Source organism: Oncorhynchus mykiss, chromosome 17 (assembly GCF_057628025.1).
Source record: "Oncorhynchus mykiss isolate SJ-2025 chromosome 17, ASM5762802v1, whole genome shotgun sequence".
Lineage (NCBI taxonomy): Eukaryota > Metazoa > Chordata > Actinopteri > Salmoniformes > Salmonidae > Oncorhynchus > Oncorhynchus mykiss.
Window position 1 is genome coordinate 8,308,116 of NC_143038.1, and position 22,584 is coordinate 8,330,699.

Genomic DNA, 22,584 nt, shown 5'->3' on the forward strand with positions numbered 1-22,584 from the left:
GTGGTGGGGTTACAGAACATTTTCCACAACACATCATCCCCCTCCAGTTGCCCTCCTCTACCACCTCACAGAGGGACTGGAAGATGCAATCACACACACAGTGGAGAGCTCTGGGTCCCCGGAGTGGGCCTGCAAGAGGAGAGGTCTGTTTGATTAAAGCCCAGCCTGGGCCTGTCTGTCACTACGGCCTGTCTCTCCTGTCCCTCCCTCTGCTCTGTCTGGAGCCCAGCGTCTCAGTCCCCGATCAATGAATGTTCGGCTGCTTTGTTCTTCAATTCCCTCTCAACTCAGTCCCCTATCGCTGCATGTACAAAAAATATTCAGGCAATTTGTTCTTCAATTCATACACTCTTGGTAGACTGTGAGATAACAACAAATATTGTTTTATTCTCCTACATATGCAAGTGATGAATGTATAAAGGAACCCTGTCTTTAAGAAAACCAGCGCGTTTTAGCAGTCAGCAGCATCGGACACATTTGGGTTCCCACTTACTCACTTTCCTTTGCTTTGTACTTTCCTTGTCTATCCCTCTCTTTCCTCCTCTCTCTTTCTGACAACACGCGCACAGACACTCCTCTTCTTTCCTCCTCTCTCTTTCTGACAACACGCGCACAGACACTCCTCTTCTTTCCTCCCTCTGCAGATTGAGCGTGTCTCAGGCCCCCAGAAGGGGCGTCCGACACGAGCCAAGTTAGATTCCTGTAAACTGAGGGATAAAACCCGGAGCCAAATATGACCTAATGTGTCAGCATTTACACAGTCTTTAGACGGCATTCAAGCCATATTTAGAAAGCGTTTAGAGAATGTATAAATAACGCTTAGACAACGTTTTAGACCTGAGACTGAGGGAGCACACAGCATGGGGCCAGCTGCAGGGAAACTACAGCTGCTAGATGCATTGGTTTGTTTATCAGATGGTACCCTATTCCCTATATAGTGGGGCTATGGCTCTGGTCAAAGCTAGTGCACTATATAGGGAATAGGGTGCAATTTTGGACACAGAATGTTGGACACAGACAAATGGAGAAAAGCATTCTACTTAGCCTTGCTCGTTCGCTTCCTCAAACTCGAACTCCGCAGTTCTCAAATGAATCATGGCTTTCAGTATTTAATAAACCAGTATGTTCCAGTCAGTGCTATTAGTGATATTGCCAAGTATTCCATGTCTTATTTGGCCTTAATGAACTCTAATTCTGTAGGCTTTTTTCCTGTCGACACAGACCAGTTTAGCATTATGTGTTTGTGGACTGGAACAGTATAAATGACCATACTTTATCATTCGGTACGAGTTTGTAGGCTATACTCCAATATTAGGAGCTCAGATTTGCTGGGACGATTGTGTGTGTGTGTGTGTGTGTGTGTGTGTTTCTTGTAGCCTGGTTCCTACTCAGGCCACGGAGGTCTGGGCTAGTTATTTTCCCAGAGGGAGAGGGCCTTATTAGGGCTCTCAATGAAGGGTGACCTGCCTGGAGGGCCTGAGGCCGGGGCCCACCCTGACTGAGGGACTCTGACCCCTGCTCTGTCCCGCTCCATCTGTCAATGTGGGGAGATGGCGTCAGTGGAGCAGAAACGTGAACAACACAGCACTGTAGTGGACTGCTAGTGGGTTGTTTCCATCAGATTTTGTGTCAAGTAGGAGAAATTGGCTCCAACATAATACACAAGTAGGCCCTAATTAATTTCAATAGGTGACTATGAGTGATAGATGTGGTGGTTTCACAAGTGACTTAAAAGAGAGATTGATCCTCTTTCATCCAACTAGATAATGGTGGATATGAAACTCTTTACATTGGTGTACAGATTGTTGACTCCGTGCCTTGTTTGAAATTTTCCAAGTTACTGTCAGCTGTGTTTTTCTGAGTGATAAGCCGTTTTCCTGTCCATTCAGTTTTTCAAACGGGTAGTGACATCAGAGACACACACTCTGGTTTCCCGGGCTTCCTTCCGTGTGCTGTCCGTCAGGGCGATTGTTTCCCCTCGTCCTGACCTCGCCTCTCTTCCTCTCTCAGCCTGGGTCATGTGATCTGAGCCAGTTGCACTTCCAGCCAGTTGTGTGATCTCACCACAACAGAGTACATCTGGATACATTTTTAGTTTGTTTCTAGGATCAAAATGTCCGTCTCTGATCTCTGTAGGTGGCTCTAAATATCAACAGGTAACTAATGTTTGTAGAACACAAAATAACATGTTTTATATGTACTGCAGAAGAAATTGGAAGACTCTTTAATTGAATCAGTGCACTGTTGCTCCCAATCACACATCTACATTGAACTAAACAGTAGATTGACAGGGTTATGATTTGCCTTGATTGACTACCCTTTTTATTGTATTTAACAGGGCAAGTCAGTTAAGAACAAATTGTTATTTACAATGAAAACCCACTGTTCCCCGGTAGGCCAACTGCCTTGTTCAGGGGCAGAACGACAGATTTTTACCTTGTCAGCTCAGGGACTCTAACCACTAGGCTACCTGCCGCCCTTTGACCTCTGTAGAACCATTAGGGCCATTAGACTGTAGATGACTGTTATATTATACTGTAACAATACAGGGAGGAATTCCCATTGAGATTCAACCTGACCACTCTGTCCTGGTGGGTGCTTGGTTATGCCATCAGTTCTGCCACTTCAAGCCCTCTAACCCAGCATTGGATTTGTTTATATAAATCCTCATAGTGTCTCATTGGCCCTGAACTGACATGTTTGATTGATCAACAAAGTTGTGACGAAGGATTTTGATTGTTCCGTGACCCACTCCTCTCACTGTTCTCCTCCATGCCCCGTCATTCTCCTCTGGTGGCCTGCCTGTGTGTTGTCTGTCCCGGTCCCCTACACCCTTGTACCCCCATGTGACCTTCTGCAGCGTCACACCAGATGAGGGCCCCACTATCCCCTTTCTACACAGAATCCCTCCACACACACACACACACACACACACACACACACACACACACACACACACACACACACACACAGTGAGAGAGACAGAAGGGTAGGGAGATCCCAGGCTGATTAACATGATTAGCAGTGGACCCCCCAAGAGGAACGTTTAGGGAATAGGGGGGCCGCCATTCCCATCTGGCTAACATCGCGCTAGTTAGTCTCTGACACACACACACACACACTGGGCCTGTACTGTGAAATCGAGTGTCAACATTCCCAAAGTAAGAATCTTTACCTTTAACTCACTAATTCCCTAGGATTCTAAAGTACTGTATTCAGTTTCCCCTTCCCCATGTCATTCCATGCCTTGTCACATATGTGGAACTAGAATGACCTACAGCGCTATGTGGTTTTAAACCTTCTCCAGCTTCTTAGTCTTAGTTGAAGCACTCCGATTGGTATCTCAGGTAAAGTCGCTGTAGTAAAGCAGCTCTTGACAGCAGGGCCTGTGGTGTATTCATTACGGAAACCGTTTACCGTTTAAGAACCAAACGGAAGCAAACGGAGCAAAACTATAGTTTCTATTAGACTAATTCAGTTCGGTCCCGTCTCGTTTGCTTCCCGTTTAAAAGAAATGTTGCAACAGAATCGGGCGTAATGAATTCGCCCCTGGTATCCATCATAGCAAGAGATGCCTCTCTCTCGCTCGCAGGGTATTCATGAAGTCATTCACCAAGTCACTATGGTACGAGGAGAGAAAGGAGGCCCCACTCATTTTAACCAGGCAGATACTGAACTGGAAATTATGCTTATTGGGTGTTCTTAACACATCTTGATGACAAGGAAGGACTATGACACACACACACATGCACGTACGCACACACACACCCCCTCAGACAGTGGTCAGGCGTCTCACAGTTTAATTGCACTCAGCATGACCTGTTGTGTCATTATGAGAGCGAGAGAGAGAGAGAGAGAGAGAGAGAGAGATGTCTGAAATGTCTACTCTTTTGGAACTTCTGTGAGTGTAATGTTTACCCTTAATTTCTATTGTTTAGTTCACTTTTGTTTATCTACTTCACTTGCTTTGGCAATGTTAACATATGTTTCCCATGCCAATAAAGCCCCTTAAATTGAAATTGAATTGAGTAGAGGAGGCTGTCTGCTAGAGCGTATCATCATGGCTCATGTTAAACTGTTTACAGGTTCCAAACCTCTCAGGGTTAGCGTTAGCGGGCTAGGAAAACCACAGACTGAGGTCATTAGACTGCAGTGTTGGCCACTCACTTTCAGCTCCCCTGAGGGATAGCAGCGTTTGCTCATGATGTTGTCTGTGGGCGCAGAGCTCAGAGTGGCCAGCAGGAGGTGCAGTATGACAGGTGGAGTGTAGGGTTAGGGTATGACTTAGGGGAGATAGCTATGGGACCTGGCTTGCAGGTAATGCTTGCATCTTATATAGGACATTGCTGAGGGCATGTAGACAGTAATTAAAGGTGTATTTTTAAGTACTCTTAAGTAATCTCTTATTCTCTTATCTACTCTGTTTCTTTCATTCTCTCCCGCCTTTCTCTTCTCTCACTCACACATTGTTCTATATCTCACTAAAACTGAATGAATGTGTCTGCTTGTGTTTTGTAGGATTTATTCCTGATGTGATTGAACGTGTTTTGGAGGCTGTGGACTCTGACTGGGTCAGTGGAAAGCCTGTGTCTGCCTGTGTGTATTGAGCGCTTCCCCTGAGGGTAGAGCTGAGCTGAGAGAAGTGGAAACCAGACAGGGTCCCCCAGATAAGGTTTCCGGAAGCTTCTGTTTACTCTGCTCCGCCTGGTGGAAGTCAGGGGTTAAAGAAGGTTCCCATGCAGCACACACACACACACACACACACACACACACACACACACACACACACACACACACACACGCCCATACACTCCACTAAAGCAACCCCAGTTCCCCCTTCCTCCTATTTCCAGTCTCCCTGAGCCACTATCTCCCAGTCCCCACCCTTGTCTTCCTTAGTGAGTTCTCTGAATGCTGGTCAAGCTGGCCTGACACTAGTCACGACCATACAAAATAGGTAGGGCCAGGACCTTTTCCTGACCCCCTGACCACCAGCCAAAAACTATCATCACTACCAGTGTCTGGACCCTCCCCTGACTCTACCACAGTCTTTTATCTGGTTTATTCTGGTTTATCTTGAAGAGGTGTCTGTCTGGTCCTGTCTGGTCCTGCTTATAAACTGCACCCAGCTGCTACGGGCTGACCAGGATGAGCTCAGTATTTCTCCTTTTTGCCAACTGTACAGCTGGTTAACAAAGAGAAGGTCCACTTTGGGTCAGTGCCTCAGCTCTCAACATCCTCTGCTAATGAGGTTTCCCTCATTCTCTGGCTGATAAGGGCCATGCTTGGAATGATAATGGTGTTTTTGCTGTAATTACTCTCTCTTTCACCTTAACAATACGATGTTCCCAGATATTGACGTCATGTATAGGTCTTGTCTCGGGCAGTAACCAGCGGTCGTTGCTGTGTGGCCAGAGATTGAGTGAGTGTGAGTGTGTGTGCACACAAATTGTGAGTGGGCACTGGACAGATGGCCAATACGTACCGCTATTGTGCCATCTGCTAGGCTGGGCAGGGGGCAGATGGGGGGGCTGGGCAGGGTATGTGTGGGGTCAGTACACCACCTCTCCCTGCTGGACCTCTCCTAAGGAGGTACCATAATAATAGTCATCAGCCACCATAGAAATATAATTACTAGAAGGGGCATCCCCATTCAAGTCTATGTTCTGTGATCCTAATTTTATCAGCCATTGGGGGGGGGGGACAGTACTGCAAGGGGTTATTGATCCTTAGACGTTCAATAGAAGTGGAAACCAGTTACTTTTTATGATCATCTTCAATTATTTAAAAAACGTAAAACACAAAGACATTAATCCATGTTAAATAAGTGTCTCACTGACAGATCTCATTGATTTGGTCGTATAGGCCTCTCCAGGTTTGTTTGATTTGATCTGTCATTCAACCAATTTCCTCAGGAAGTAATGGAAGTACTGTAGGGCCAACATGGTGTCAGTTAAACAGGCTGGTGCCCCATGCTGATAATCGCCACGGCAACTACTTCCTAGCTGATGCTCACTTTACATTGAGGTGAATGAGACCACTCTTCATAATGGAGTCATCATCGCACCCATTGGCACACGGCACAGTACCTGGAGGTGTGTTTGACAGGGGTCATATTATGACTAGACTTAAACCCTAATCCCCTCTGAACAGCCCTAGATCAAACAACACTGGGTTAGCACGCACGCACACAAACACGCACGCACACGAACACGCACGCGCACATACACACACTGCTTAGTTGCCTGACTGGCTTCTCACCTCCATGGCGAACGGCTAGTCCTCTATTGCCTAAGCACAGCTAACACCGCTACATTGGGAGTCACTATCCTGTGGACGTAGCTAGCTTTTTCAATTTAGCTAAAGTTCAGAGGAACTCTGGGTGAACTTTCACCTTTGTACTCAGTGATGAGACACAGGGGAGAGAAGACGGAACAAACAAGAGCAGCTGAAGATGTAGGGGAAAGGGCAACGGTACTGCCTCTGACAGTATGCAGTGTTGGTTAGCTAAGTAAAGTCATTGAATTGCCGACAAAGTAGAGGCTGTTTTGAGTACAGTAGTACACACGTCTACGGTTAGTCCTGTTCTCCCTTTCTGGACTGTACTGACATATCTTTTAGGAACAGGATACACCATTTAAATCATCCAACTTACAGTAAAGCTGTAATTGGAAAAAACTTTGACAACTTATGTTATGACTAGATCTTTTGGTATTCATTTACTGTAACACTGATAAGCTCTCTCTCTCTCTGTGTCTCTCCCAGTTCAGCACATGGCAAGGTTTCTATTATGGATAATTATCCTCATAACTCTGGGAAGTTTTCTGGAACGACCGCACAGAGAGAAAGTATGTAATCAGAGTCCCGTATTCCTCTCTTTCTTCTCCTCCATTCCAAGCTGAGTCATCTGACTCCCCCTAGAATTCCAGCTGGAATTAGGGGCAGGGATTCCCCCGGAAGGCCAATCCGATCCGTGGAGCTCTGTTTATTGTTCAGTCTTGAGGCTCCGGGTAAGAAACGTTGAGTTGGGAACATCGGGAAGAGGGAGAGTTACAGAAATAGGGCATTAGATCTCAAGCGATCCCAGTCACTCCCAGCTGTCACAGTGAAGAGTTTAGGTTTGGGAAGCAGTTGGGAATTTTATTGAGGATTTTTTTTGGACTTCCACGTCGGAATAGTCTGTTCTGTGATGCTTCGACTGGGACTGCGATTGGAAGACATGGCTGCATGTGCAGAGATGCACATTAACCCTGAGATGGAGGTCCTCTGTGAGTATGGCTGTTGGGTTGCGACAAAAATGGTAACCTATTCCCTATATGGTGCACTACTTTTGACCAGGGTCCATAGGGTTCTGGTCAAAAGTAGTGCACTATGTAGGGAATAGGGTGTCATTTGGGACGCAAACTTGGTGAAGGAAGGGGGAGGGCTGTTGCGACTGGTGTGACTGAGACAACTGGTTTCTATTAAGGCCAATCAGGGCTACATGTTGTGTAACTCTACTTTAGACGCTGAGTAAATGGAAAGGGATTCAGGGACATCCCAAGATGCTTTTTAATAAGTTCCTCTCCTCCCCCTAAAACCTCAGTTTAGATGAGGTGAGGCCGCATAGGGTCTGCATTGATTTCTCTCTCCTTGAAGTGTCGTTTTGTCATCTGTGCTGTTTCGTGCTACTCTTGTATGTTGCGTTAAGGCTCCATGTCCACAGTTGAGTTATGTATCACTAAGAATTTCCTTGTGTCGATAGTGGAGTTGAATAGTTTGTGCATATACACAGTATGTGTTATGTCTGAGTCTGCATGCTTATAATGTGGGTTTGATGGAATCCTTGTACATGCTAGCCTTGCAGTATAGCAGACTCAACAGCTCGCTCTCTCTCACTCTCTAGCTCTCTCGCTCTATCTACTGTGTGTGTGTGTGTGTGTGTGTGTGTGTGTGTGTGTGTGTGTGTGTGTGTGTGTGTGTGTGTGTGTGTGTGTGTGTGTGTGTGCAGATGAAAGCAAACAAGGCCTGGGCCTTTTATTAGCCGTTCAAAAGTTTGGGGTCACTTAGAAATGTCCTTGTGCTTTTCTTTCAAAAAAAATGTTGTCCATTAAAATAACATCAAATTGATCAGAAATACAGTGTAGACTTTGTTAAGGTTGGCCTTCTAGGCAGAGTTGCAAAGAAAACGCCATATCTCAGACTGGCCAATAAAAAGAAAAGATTAAGATGGGCAAAAGAACACAGACACTGGACAGAGAAACTCTGCCTAGAAGGCCAGCATCCCGGAGTCACCTCTTCACTGTTGATGTTGAGACTGGTGTTTTGCGGGTACTATTTAATGAAGCTGTCAGTTGAGGACTTGTGAGACGTCTGTTTCTCAGACTAGACACTCTACTGTACTTTTCCTCTTGCTCATTTGTGCACCGGGGTCTTCCACTCCTCTTTCTATTCTGGTTAGGGCCAGTTTGCGCTGTTCTGTGAAAGGAGTAGTACACAGCGTTGTACGAGATCTACAGTTTCTTGACAATTTCTAGCATGGAACAGCCTTAATTTCAAGAATAGACTAACAAGTTTCAGAATATTTTTTTTTGTTTCTGGCCATTTTGACCCTGTAATCGAACCCACACATGCTGATGCTCCAGATACTCAACTCATCTAAAGGCCAGTTTTATTGCTTCTTTAAATCAGGACAACAGTTTTCAGCCGTGCTAACATAATTGCAAAAGGGTTTTCTAATGATCAATTAGCTTTTTAAAATGATAAACCTGGATTAGCTAACATAACGTGCCATTGGAACACAGGCGTGATGGTTTCTGATAATGGGCCTCTGTACGCCTATGTAGATATTATATTAAAAATCTGACGTTTCCAGTTACAATAGTCATTTACAACATTAACAATGTCCACACTGTATTTCTGATCAATTTGATGTTATTTTAATGGACAAAAAAATGTGCCTTTCTTTCACTAACAAGGACATTTCTAAGTGACCCCAAACTTTTGAACGGTAGTGTATGTATCCATCTATATGGGGGTTATTTGGCTCTGTTAAGTAACACAGCTGGGAAGTATCCTAACACTATAAAACTGAGGGGAAACAAGCCACTAGATAAACACCTTGGCTTAAACAAACCTCTGACCACAAATTCCAACAGTTTATCTACTTTGCGGCCGCTGTTCAAACAACAGGCGCATGTGTCTTTCAAAAGTGTGTGTGTGTGTGTGTGTGTGTGTGTGTGTCTGTGTGTCTGTGTGTCTGCGTGTGTGTGTGTGTGTGTGCGTGTGTGTGTGTGCAGATGAAAGCAAACAAGGCCAGGGTTATTGTAACCTTGAAGAGCAACATACAAGCTGAGGTCTGAGGTGAGTCAGGAGCAGAGTTGGAGGGATCGTGTAGCATTGCTGGAGTGCAGCACAGTCCCCGAGGAAGTAATACAGTGTGTGTATATGGAGGAGGATTAGAAATGGACTGCACGAACGTCATGTCTTCAGGGTAGCGAGAGAAGAACAAGTAGGGCTAGGGATTTTCCTGACAATGTGACCAAGGTCAGAGTTTATCCTGTTCTGTTCACACAGTCAGGAAGAAGTCTGTCCCTAAAATGAACTCCAAACTGGCCTTTTTCTGCCTATACCATGTCTCCTATGTGGTACCATGAGATTATGGGTTCATGTCAATAGTGTAAAGGGGCTACCTCTCTCCGTCTGCTTTCCTTCACCTACACTGATCTAATCCTAGTGGGAATTTGCTGTCACTTATCCGGTTCCCTCAGATAAGTGTGGACGGAGAGAAGGAGACAAGGAGAGGAAGCCACTTTGGACTAGAGAGATGCACCCAGGCCTCAGCTGTTTTCATCTGGTTGCATGCATCCTCACATGCGGTCTCCATCTGTACCACAGGGGAGCAGAGCAGCCTCGGCTACAGCTCAACAGGAAGTCGCTTGTTTCTCTCCTTCCCAGATAAGCTTGGCCAGATGTTCTCTCCCTCCTCCTCCGCTGTCCTTCTTTATCCCTTCTTCATCCCTTCTTCCATCTCTCTGGGTGGGAGGCTGTATGTCTGTGTGAGTCACTCTCTCTGCTGAGTCATTGAGGTGACTTGGTTAATCAGCTCCATGTGTTCTAATCACTGTGTGGGCCTCCTCCAATCAGACCTGACCTCTAGTCCAATCAGAGAGCTCCCCTCTGGGGCTGTGCCTGCATGGGTCTCCAGTTGCCTGTTCGGCCCACACAGTTTGATGTGATTATACGAATCTGGCCTCAAAATGGCCTCCAGAAGTGGGGTAAATGACAAAACAAACAGAATGACAAACAAAGCTCTGGAGAAATGTTCAGCCAGCGGAGCAACAGCCGCGTAAGAGCTGGGTCATTTAATAAGGTTCTGGCACAATAATTCAAATGTTTGTTTGCAACTGCAAAACAAGGAAGTGGCTCCAGGGTCTCATCTCGTCATCGTGGCATGTAATCAAGATAAGGACGGAAGTCAATGTGATCTCTCACCCACAGAGCTTCTCTTTGCCAAAAAGGTATTCTGAGGTCTATTAGCTGAAGGGCTGAAGAGCTGGACTCGGATCAGTTGCTATGGTCATGAGCGAACACTAGTAATCGAAGGATGACTGTTCTAGGGCGTCTATTTCTATGGGCCGGTGACTTAGTTATTTTGCAATGAATTGGAGCACTGAAATAGACTCAGTCAATGAGCAAAGCTTGAGTTCCAATTAGAATTTGCCCATTATGACAGGGCGATTATCCCGAACTAGCTGCTTTTCCACAGAACTAACTAAATGCATGGCGGTCATTGATTCAGTCACATGATCTCTGGGTTCTCACAAGACAAGGGAAAGCAAACAAACAAACAAACAAACAACGTCTGTGCTGCAGTGTTTTACGCTGCGGAAAAACAAATCATGGACAAATCAGTGCATACTGTAGAACCTGCCCTACATTGAATCAGAAACCACATGCAACTGCCTAGCTTCAATATGAGTATTTTCTTGGGAGAATAAACAGACACAGCCTCAACCGAAGAGCATGCAGGTGATGATCTGTATTAGTTCAGGAGAAGACAACATACTCTCTCATATCTATCTCTCACTGAGACCGGATGCCAATAGGGCCAGGTGCACAAACCATGTGGTCCAATACATACACAAACCACCGAAACCATGACAGGAAGGTAGGCGTTTGTGCTGAATATGAGAAAACAACATCTCTTGGGCCTCGCATCAGCTTGCAAATGTGGGGGGGGGGGGAAGCTTGTTGGATAAGTGCAGTACTGAGATGTTTCTCTTTCCGTCTTTCCACTCGCTTGAGATAAAACAAATGATCTCTTAACTCCAGCAATCGGATAAGAAAGAGGCGTGTTGTTTCAGCGTTGAAAGGATTGTGTCTTTTATCGTGTGAATGCAGATTTCCGATAGACACAATTCCACACATGGATAGCCCTACACAACAAGTGAATGTAGCTATGAAACCAAAAGAAAATACCACACTAATGCATTTCAGTGTATGTAGACATGATGAAAAACCAAGCTCCGCAGTTATTGCATGCATCAAGTGAACGTATGAGACCAAAAGGAAATCACACATTGTACTCTTCTACAGTTCATAATGTTTTGAATTAAAGTCGACAGAGCTGTTTCCCATAGAATGTTTCATGCTGAGTCTGATGACTATGGGATGGCATTCATTTGTTATCTGGGACATATTCCTTTAGTCATGGGGCTGTGAGAGGCAGGCTGTGATGGATGGAGACTCATTGTAGCCCAGGAGGAGAAGGAGCCAGGAGGAGAGATGACCCAGTGTCCTCCTCACAGTACAAACACACCCACACCCCCCCCCCACACACACACACACACACACACACACACACACACACACACACACACACACACACACACACACACACACACACACACACACACACACACACAGGGAGAGACACACTGCCCTGGGAGGGAAGGGACAGATAGAAATCAACACACACACACACCCCTTCACTGAATACACATTTGTTACAAAAACATATATTTCCTTTTCAAGCACGTGCAAACTGTCACACATGTTCTGTTTAATATTTCCGTTTCCACCTCTTACACAAACTCACTTTTCCTGACAAACACATACACCCTTTTCTCCCATTTCCAACTGCCCCCCCCACCCCCCACACACACACACACACACACACATATATACACACACACTGGCTGTGTCCAGCACATTCACAATGCTCCCCATTCAACTCTCCCTGAATGAGGGGTGTGGCATGCCTGCTGCTGGCCGCCTGGCTGGGGTGTAGAGTGGTGGGTCATGTGACCAGGCTGTGGGGGCGGGGCCTGGGAGCAGAAGCAGAGCCTGCCCAGCTGGAGCAGAAATCAGGGTGGTTGAGAGGAAAGAGAGGAGGAAGAGAGAAAGTGAGGCTGGGGTGAGTGTCTCTGGTTTTCTGTTCATTCATAACATGCTACGGCTTCTTGTTTCTCTGACCGTGTGTGATTTCCTTCTGTAGAGAAGCTGGAGGAGTGATAGAAAGGGAAAGAGGGGTAGTTCAATGCGTGCGAGTGTGTGTTTGTCAAAGTTAGTTTGCCAGGTGTCCTGTCTGGACTGGGTTTTGGAGCTGAAGCGTGTAGTGTGTGACAGCTGTATTTGTCAGGGATTGGAAAGGTGTCAATATTCAGACCAGACCTTTTTCTGTCTGTCTTTCTCTTGTTCCATTGTGCTTTCTGGGGGGGGGGGTTACTGCTCCCCCTCCTTTAGGTTACCCCCCCCCCTGTTTCTCATCCCCCACCCCCTGTTTCTCATCCCCCACTGTCTTCTCCCTCTTTCCTTTGTCTGCTCGGCTCCATTCAGATTGAATAATCAATCTGCTAAAATGGATGGGGGGAGTATTTATTGACCAATCATGTTAGTCCTAATTGCTCCCTGTGTTTTTAAGGTCCCTGGTATGTTTCTCTTTTTTTTTCTTCAGTTCCCTTTTTTTTTTTTTTTTTATCCCATCAGGGATTGTTTTAGCTTTACTTTGATACATTACAGTGGATTAGTAAGTAAGATGTGGAGGCCAACTTTTCGACATGATTTAATTTTGGCAACCCCATGCATCTGCTCTCTGGTGGATTGCTGTAGCAAGTTCAAGGTGAGTTGAAGCGTCAGGACACATTTTCTGCATGAGACTTTTTTTCAATAGAAGAGCGGACCATTCCTTCCAACCCAGCCCCTCCGCTTCACTTGCCTCTCAAGAAAGGACGAAACATGTTTGTGCCCCACCTTACGTGACTGACCATGTTCCGTTCCCTGTTTCTGCTGTTGAAATATCAGCCATATTGCTTCCATTTGCAGTAGTTCCAGCTTTGGTCACATGACCTCCATTTTACCCAGCCTTCAACAGGTTGTATTGTACACAATCCACCAATGGACAACTATCATTGAAGACAGTAGAACAAGACGCAGCAGTGTAGCATGTAGTCAGATGTTCTAGATGTCCTTGCCTTGGTGTCAGCCACACTGTATCCCTATATGGCCAAGGAGTGACACTGTTAGCTTAACTGCAGTCAACATTAGTGTGTGTGTACACAACAGCTATGCTGCGAAGACAAGATAATTGGTCTCAGCACCAGTGTAAAAGATGTGACCGTACTTCGTAGCCCTCTTGCGTTGTTTTTAAAGAAAGGAATGCCCCGCCAGCGGTCCCAATTGGTTGGTGTTTATTCTGGCGACGGACACAAAGAAGCACATTAGATGTGCAGGACAACAGTATGCTGATGGCTGTAGATTCGTGATTCTGCTGTTACCGTGGAAACAACTGCATTAGCAGGGGCTAATCTCGAGCTAGCTAGCGCACTCTTACAGCAATAACATACTAAAGCACAACCCAGACTTCCCCCAATATCTAACAGGTACCGTACACATAGACACTGAGTATACCACACATTAGCCTTCCTAATATTGAGGTCGCACTCGGAACAGCCTCAATTCGTTGGGGCCTGGACTCTACGATGTGTTGAAAGCGTTCCACAGTGATGCTGGCCCATGTTGACTCCCAATGCTTCCCACAGGTGCCAAATTGGCTGGATGTCCTTGGGGTGGTAGACCATTCCTGAAAAAAAACCCAGCAGCGTTGCAGTTCTTGACACAAACTGGGTGCGCCTGGCACCTACTACCATATGCTGTTCAAAGGCACTTAGATTTTCATGGTCTTTGCCCATTCACACTCTGAAAGGCACACATACACAATCCATGTCTCAACTGTCTCAAGGCTTAAAAATCCACGTTTAACCGGTCTCTTCTTCATCTACACTGATTTGATGTGGATTTAGCAAGTTACATCAAAAATGGGTCATAGCTTTCACCTGGTCAGTCTGTCATGGAAGGAGCAGGTGCTCATAATGTTTTGTATACTCAGTGTGTATACACATCAGGACAGGTACATAGTGAACTCTTACACATTGTAAATATGAAAGTAGAATATTGTATTTCAGAACGTGACCTACCGCTTGCGTGTCAATATCAGACCCGGAAGAATGTCATAACACCTTGTTGATATGTAAACTCAACCAACAAATAGGAATACAGAAACCTCGAATACATATTTCTGCAGTGTCAAGAGGGAACATAACCAACCCTGTTCCACGTCTTTAGTCCATCATTCATTATTTCACCGACGCTTTAGAGTAGGAGACACTGACCTAACATTAAAACCTATTAAGCTGTAATGTGTTTACAGCTTCCAGGCCAGCCGCTACAGTTATTAGCCATCAACACAATAAACCAACCGTTAATTAGCTACATTAGCCCACAAGGGAGTAGTTGCATTGTGATTACAGTGTAACCTTTCGCTAATACGTCCGCCACTGTTTCATGCTTTCGTTACTATTCAGGCAAGGTGGCAGGAATGAACGTGGCTAAACACTTTACAACGGGAAAGCCAAAAAATCTGTCCCATTTCACTCTATTAAAACAAATAGGTCATGTTTTCCCTCTAGTGAGCCAGACCCTGTTCGGGTGACTATCCTGGGGGTAGAGAGCTCTTAAGAGGTGGATCTGTGGCCTGTTATGCCATAAACACCACAATGAATCGTGTTCTTAAACAGCCTCTCCTTTTCTCATCCAATGACAGAGGAGTCCATCCTCCAGACCCCACTGCGAGGTTAACACTACTGTTAGTGTATGTGAGAGGTGGGTGGAAGGAGGACAAGATAGGGAGGAACGGCAAACGTGTCATTTCCTGCTATAGGCAACAGTTGTTGGTGTGCAGGGCGAGACAGCGAGGGGCCTGTGGCAACATGTGCACAGCAGGCTATGCCCCCCCCCCCCCCCCGCCCTGTGACCGCTACACAGAGTCATGATGACAACGACATGATAGGATGTCCGTCATGATTGTTTTTAACAGTACCAGGTGATGAAGTACACATGGTCCTCGTTGGCGCGGTGTTCGTCAACAACACATGCCTGCTATCTATTGACTCCATTTACAGTGTCAAAGTATCAGTCCGAATGATTATTATTATTTTTTTTAGAGGAATAGCTTCTGGGTTATGTGTAACCTTAGCTTGACATTAGCTAGCCAGTCATTGCAGCCGTCATTAATTCCTCAGTGCTCTCTCTAGATCAGAATTGGAGACTATTAGGTCTAGCTCTGGTGTAGCAGGATTTCTTCCTTCGATTCCCGTACGTCCTCTTTGCTGGCCGCCTCGGTTTGTGCTGCCTGAAGGGTACAGCCAACAGTCTGTTTGAACCCTGTTGTGTGATGACTCTTACGTAGTGGAACACGGTCAGGTCGTTAACAGGGAAATTAGATCAATGTTTCTGGCCCTGTAGAACACACTACTTAGGAGATATGAGCAAACAACTTGATTCATGTCCAGACATCTGTAAACCCTTTTTTCTTAAGTCTATTTAAGCCCCTTATTAACGCTTGAAGGAATATTAATTTGACTTCTGTGGTTGTTGTTGGCAATGGGAGTGATCATAATTGCATATCTTCCAATAACAAAATGTGTGGAAATATAAAGGGGGCAGCTGGCTAATAAAACTAATTGGAAACACATTTTTATGTGTAGCTAATTGCAGCATGAAATGAAACGAATATCTTGGAAAAATATTCCCCACCGTGTCTTCTCAGGCCTTGTCTCAGGGCACCTTATCGTCTCATTCCTCCACTCTGAACGTAATTACATTTTCCTCTTATAAGGAAGAGTAACAGTTTTCAGTGGGGATACAATATTATTTTAAACCACCCAACTTCCCACTTCATGGTTGTGTGTCTGCCATACACCAGTTCCCTATAATGCTGCTCTGGATGACTCTGTGGCTGGGTTCCTTTCAGTCTGTCTTCCCTCTTTCTCAGAGGCCTGTAGGGTTTTATAGTGTTGTGGTAGGTATATGACTTAAAGCAGCTGGTTCTCACACAGTGTCCGCCATGGCACTCAACAGCACAATAATGGCTGCACTTCTGCTGGGCCTTTCTCTCCTTTCTCATATACTCCATCTCTAGTTGACGCTTTCTCTCGCTCTCTCTCTCTTGCTCTCCGTCTTTCACCTTGTCTTTGTAGCATGGGCCTCCCCTTATATTTTCCTCAACTTTGTGTCCTTCTCTCCATTTTTCTCACTCGCTGTATTTACAGCATGGGCCTGCCTCGCCTCTCATGCCCTCTCTATTGTCTCCCTCCATCCCTCTCTCTCTCACTCTGCCACTGTCTCTGTGGTGGGTAAAGGGGGCAGGTCATTATCGTTTGTGTTCCAGAAGTTCCCGTGTGGAAAGCTGTCTTTTAACACAATCTGCTTTGGGCCGCGCAGGGCCAAAGGTCACATTCTCAGGGGCCAACGAGTGACGGCAGGAGTGAAAGATGAAGTGAGCCGGTAGCATTCTTCACCCACCTTCATCTGAAGCGTGTGTGTGTGCTCTCCACCGTTCTATTCTTCAAGCCCACTATCGCATGCGTATCGTATGGTGTTATTGCAGTAAAGTGGCACGTTGACCTTCTTAATCAGCTGGTTCTCTTTGGTTCAAAGGACGGATGGGAGATTGAGTGAGTGGGATATCCTCTTGGATGTACACTACAGAACAGTTACGTATATCCCCCTAGTGTACCTAGCCTCATCTCTACGGACTGTTTCAGCCTTCCATTGACCCCCAGATGTTTACCAACTGAAACATTACCTATTTATCTCAATCACACAGATCACATAATTCACCCTTCCTGTATTATGCTTAATGCTAAAATGTTTGTTCTATTCTACTGAGCCATTTACTTTATTTTTTATATTGTATTAGTTATTGCGTTGTCGAAGGAACCTGAAAATAAGCCTTTTTGTTGGACGGTGTGTGTACCCTGTTTATCCTGTACATATGACAAATACAACTTGAAACACTGTGCTTGACTTGGTCCTCTTGGGAAACAGGATGTCCAGCATTGCTCTCCACTTTGTTCTGCTTGAGGACTTTTACAGTACCCAGCATGGGTTTAACCAAACAGGAGAAGTGACCAGATAATCTCCTACCTTACAATCGGAATGTTTCTTGATACCCAAGTTCAATCAAGAACATGTCTCACTGATTGAACAGCAGAATGCAATATGGAATGTTATTAAATAGTTTGGGGTAATTTAATCCAAGTTTACTGGAGGACAACTTTATTTTTAACTAAGACAATAATGTATAACTGAATTTTTCCAGTGTAATATACGTTCAGCAAATCCCCTTATTGTTTGGGATACTTTTAAATGTACCTTCAGGGGTCATTCATCCAATAATAAAATAAGTGTCTGGCTTAAGAGACAAGACTAAGAAGGGAAATCCCTAAACTAATAGTACAGGTAAATAGCAATAAAAATGATACTTCAGAGATGCAAAATAAGTTAGAGGAAACAAAAATAACTTGAGGAACTTATTCAAGAACGATCTAATGTAATCTATTACAAAAATAAAGCAAACTGGATGGAATATGGTGAAAAATGCACAAAATTCTTCCTGAATCTCCAATACAGGAACGCTAACAAAAATAATTTGCAGAAACTCGTTACTGAAGACTGAGTCATCTATGATTGTCTGAATTATATTTTAAGAGGAAGCTAATTATTTTAGGCAGATGTTCTCTATTCCGTCTCATCCTCTCCCACTGAATGAAGATTATAAGGATTTTTTTCCACAGGAATGTAAAACACGGAAAATTAACATGTATAGAAAGATCAGTGGAAGAGGATGAGACCAAATTACAGAGGAATAACTTTTTGAGGCTATTAAATCCTTTCAGTTTGGAAAAACCCCCAGGGCTTGATGGCACACCGGTAGAGGTATATCAAGTATTTTTTTTATATACTAAAGCTCCATTGTTAGATTGTTTTAACTATTCCTATAGAAATGGTAGTCTGTCAGGTACTCAGCAGGAAGGTCTGATTTTTATATTATTAAAACTAGGAATGGAAAATAGAAAGACCCAGTGTATCTAAAAATCTGGAGGCCCCTTACACTTCAATGTTGTGATGCAAAAATACTAGCGAAATGTATAACACTCATTGTTCATCCTGATCAGACTTTTTTTTTACATGGGTGATACATTAGAGATAATATACGACAACTACTAGAAAAATAGAACATCATGAAACATAAGAAGCCAGTAATGGTATTCATAGCGGATTTTGAAAAGGCATTTGATATTGTAAGCCTGGATTTTCTTCACTTTCGGTAATTCTCTTATAAAATGGGGGAAAATAATGTATAGCAACCCCAGGTGTAAAATAGTAAATAATGACTACATCTGAGTTTTGAATTGTCAAGAGGAGTTAAACAAGGGTGCCCGCTGTCACCATATCTATTCGTTATGGCCATCAAAATGCTAGCTATTAAAATCAGATCCAATAACAACATTAGAGGATTAGAAATCCAAGGCTTAAAAACAAAGGTGTCCATGTATGCCGATGACTCAAATGTTATATTAAGTCCGCAAGCTAGATAACTTTTCTGTGCTCTCTGGACTAAAACCTCGTTATGGTAAGTGTACAATATTAAGTATTGGATCTTTTTTTTTAAATACAACTTTTACATGACCCTGCAGTTTACCTAGAAAATGGGATGATGGTGAAGTAGACATACTCGGTATTCATATCACAAAAGATATAAACTCTCCACAATGATTTTCAACAGAGAACTTGTAAAAATAGACAAGATCCTGCAACCATGGAGAGGTAAATACCTGTCTATTTATGGGAAAATTGCCCTGATTTAACTCCTTAGTCATATCTCAGTTTACTCACTTATGGCGCTGCCTACTCCTGATGATTCGTTTTTCAAATCATGAGCAAAATATATTTTGCTTTATCTGGGACGCTAAACCAGACACAATAAAACGTGCCTATCTATATAATGAATATGAATTGTGTGGGTTGAGATTACTAAATATAAAAGCACTAAACCTCTCTCTAAAACCCTAAATGGTTCTCAAGTAGATTACTAAGAAAAGCTCATCCATTTTTTTTAAAATGGCCTTTTGTGCACATCGTCATGTCTCATTTTCGATTAATTGAAAATGATACTTTTTTCAAAGTATATTTTTCAAACAAGCATTGCAGAGCTGGCTACAATTTCAATTTCATCCCCCTGACAAGAGAGAACAAATATTACAACAAATATTATGGCTGAACTCAAATGTGCTGGTTGATAAACAACCTCTATTTATGGAAAATGTTTGAAACGTGTATTTTGTTCTTAACTCCACCATTCCAATTTACAATATAATTTATGTCCTTCTTGGAGTAATCAGAATTGTACGGGAAGGTCTGCTCAATCCAAGAGTACAACCAATTGATTACAGCATTACCCCAAAAATGGAGGAGGCACGTGGCAACGGAAGGAGTTAGGGAACTGGTCTGTCTGCCCAATATAAAGGATCAAAACTGGCAGAGGAATAAAAATAGCATATAGGAAAGTAGACCAGTTTCATTTGAGGACCAGGATGTTGACAACTGTGCCATACAGATTGCAAAATAGTTGGAAATAGATTTTTGATGTACCGATTCCATGGTATATATAAAAACGCAAGAAGCACAAAATCTTGAATTTCAGCTAAATTATTATATAGAGTTCTTGCCACCAACAAAATGTTGAATTATTTGGGGCATGAAATCATCGAAGCTCTGCAGATTTTGTTGTGAGGATACAGAATCAATACACCATTTTATTTAGGTATTTCCCTCAAGTAGCCTGTTTCTGGTCTCAGGTTCAGGAATGGCTGAAAATGCATAGCATTGATGTAAAATTGACCCTAGAAATAGTACTGTTAGGAGATCTGGAGAGACCGGGTCAGTCAATTACTAATTCTCTTAGTAAAAGTATTTATCTTCAACTCACAATTTGTGGATTCTATTCGGTTAAATAGATTGAAATTGTACGTTAAACATCACAGCATAGTTGAAAGATATATATGTTGCGTAGGAACCCGAAGTGGGTGGCCAGCAGAGATAGATGGGATGGGCTGAGGGACGCTGAGGGTTGTTAGGTGGGAGTGGAGTTGTTGTGTGGGAGATAAAAGTAAAAACATTTTTCTAACATAATTACAAGAACGTTTGAATGACACGGGGGGGTTAGTTTTTTTTAAAGCTAATGCCAGTTTGCCTGAGGCTGATGCGGTGCAGGTGTTTGTACACATGCATATACACACACTCTCATTCAAATAAACGCTTACAAGAACACACACATACATGTAATAGTGCCAGACATCCACACAAACATATACAGTTGACATTGCTGTTAAGATGTTCTTTGTCCTTGATGTCCTTTGTTTTAAATGTATTATTTTGTTGTATTTTTTTGCATTGTTGATTGCTGTTTTCTGTCTTTTTTCTCTTTAGTTCATTCTCTTGGTTGGTGGAGTTCTTGGGGGTAGGGAATGTTTTTGTTTTTTTGGTGGGGGGGGGGGGGGGGCTGTGGGAGGGGTCTCGATTGGTTGAGGGACAGCTATTGGGGAACTGTGAAGGGATCGAGTTCACGTTTTTCGGCCTGGTGGTAGGGCATTGAGCAGGGCATTGACCCTGGATGCTTCTGTGTGTCACTCTGAATGGGAATCTGTTGGATGACTGGTATGATGTAGTTGTTGAGCGGTAGCCCTTTGCTGTGCAGCTGGCATCGAACCCAGAAAGGAGTTCCAATGACAGGCCTGAAGGTTATTATAGCTGCTGGTGGTGGTGGTGGGGAGGTGGGTGGTAGTCAAACTGTTGCTGAAAAACAGGAAGTGAGAGAACATGGGTAAGTTGACATATATACACCCCAAGATTTACACCCCTTGGTTCAGAGAGAGGAAAGTGATAATTGAGTGAGGCCATAGGTTAAACAGCAAGTTTTTGGGCCGTGCTTATAGGCTGTAAGGTAATTGGGTGAATGACATTCCACACATGACTAATAGGAAGAGCAGAACAAAACGCCATGCTGATGATGATACGTTTTGTATTCATTCCCACTATACCGAATAAAAGGAAAACGAGTGAATTGTGTTAGGCTGCATTCAGACCAGCCTTTCTGATTGAACTTTGTAAATTACTTTACAATACTCTCTCTCTCTATTTAGTCTACAATGCCTCTTGCATGCGTGTCTTGTACAGTAAGCTATACAGAGGAGGAGTTGCTCTTAGGGCAGTAGTGACTACTGCAATATGTCCAATAGTAGGATCCGGTGCCATCCTGCCGTGCCTGTCCGTCAGCCCTCTCCCACACTGCCCCATGTAATCCTACCATCCACATATCTGCTCAAGACAGCAGAAGGCATACAACTTAACGATTGCTTCCTCCTCGAGAGAGCGAGAGGGACAGCCGCCAAAGCTATGGAAATGTAATCTCCTGTAAAAGAGAGGGGGGGGGGTGAATAAGAGAGATGGAGGGGGAGAGAGAGAGTCAGACCATTTGGTCGGTACAGGGCAGAGACCCTAGCCTGGTCCCAGATGTGTTTGTGCTGTCTTGCCAACTCCAAGTCCTGGTGTGACATTGACACACATGGAGTTGGCAAGACAGAACAAGCAGATCTGGGACCAGGCTACTGGGACTTTAAAAGAGCAGACCGTGTTAAGCTAATCGGTAACGGTGTGTGACCAAGAAGCGGATGATGCCTAGGCTTCTTCCCAAAGACATCCTTGGCATCCATGTGTTAAAGGGTTGTAGAGAAGGCATATACTGTCTCTTATCTGAGCCATGCAAATAGAATCTGTCACAATGTGTGTTGCACCAGTTGTGAGGAAGCAGCTTAACTGTTGTGATCTCCTCAGAAGTCCAGAGACCTTCAAAGTGGATTGGATGACTGGTGCTGTGGAGTTCTCATTCTTTATGACCCGTTGTCTTGTGAAGAGACATGTGGTCCTGGACAAGAGCTCTCTCTCTTTCTCTCCCACAGACCAGTCCCGGATGGACCAGCTTAATCATTGGCCACACAATTCAAACATCATGGCCCAACATCAGGCCAAATTAGACGTCGTGCAGGAGATGAATCATTGTCATGGTCTCTCTCATCCATGTTTCCCTTCTCTGTGGTATTCAGAGTTCTGGTATCATCAAAGGTTGGATTTGCCTCAAAGAACGGAGAAGGAAAAAAATCACTGTTGTATAATTCATAACAGAAAGGCAACTAAAGAGGTTGA

At 44.1% G+C, this 22,584-nt stretch overlaps 1 protein-coding gene across 5 annotated transcripts in view; it reads left to right on the plus strand.

The window, feature by feature from the left end:
- Positions 1–22,584, plus strand: part of sept9b (septin 9b) — an 82,945-nt gene that overhangs the window by 35,524 nt on the left and 24,837 nt on the right. Inside the window, exon 1 of one of the 5 annotated variants that reach the window (XM_090204657.1) lies at positions 6,815–7,268. The exons of 3 other annotated variants lie outside the window; for them this stretch is intronic. In XM_090204657.1, coding sequence (XP_090060783.1) covers positions 7,190–7,268 — 79 coding nt within the window. In that variant the 5' untranslated portion in view covers positions 6,815–7,189. Of the gene's footprint in view, positions 1–6,814; positions 7,269–12,285; positions 12,398–22,584 lie in introns of those variants that run through there. One more of the 5 variants, XM_090204658.1, reaches the window with a different exon arrangement.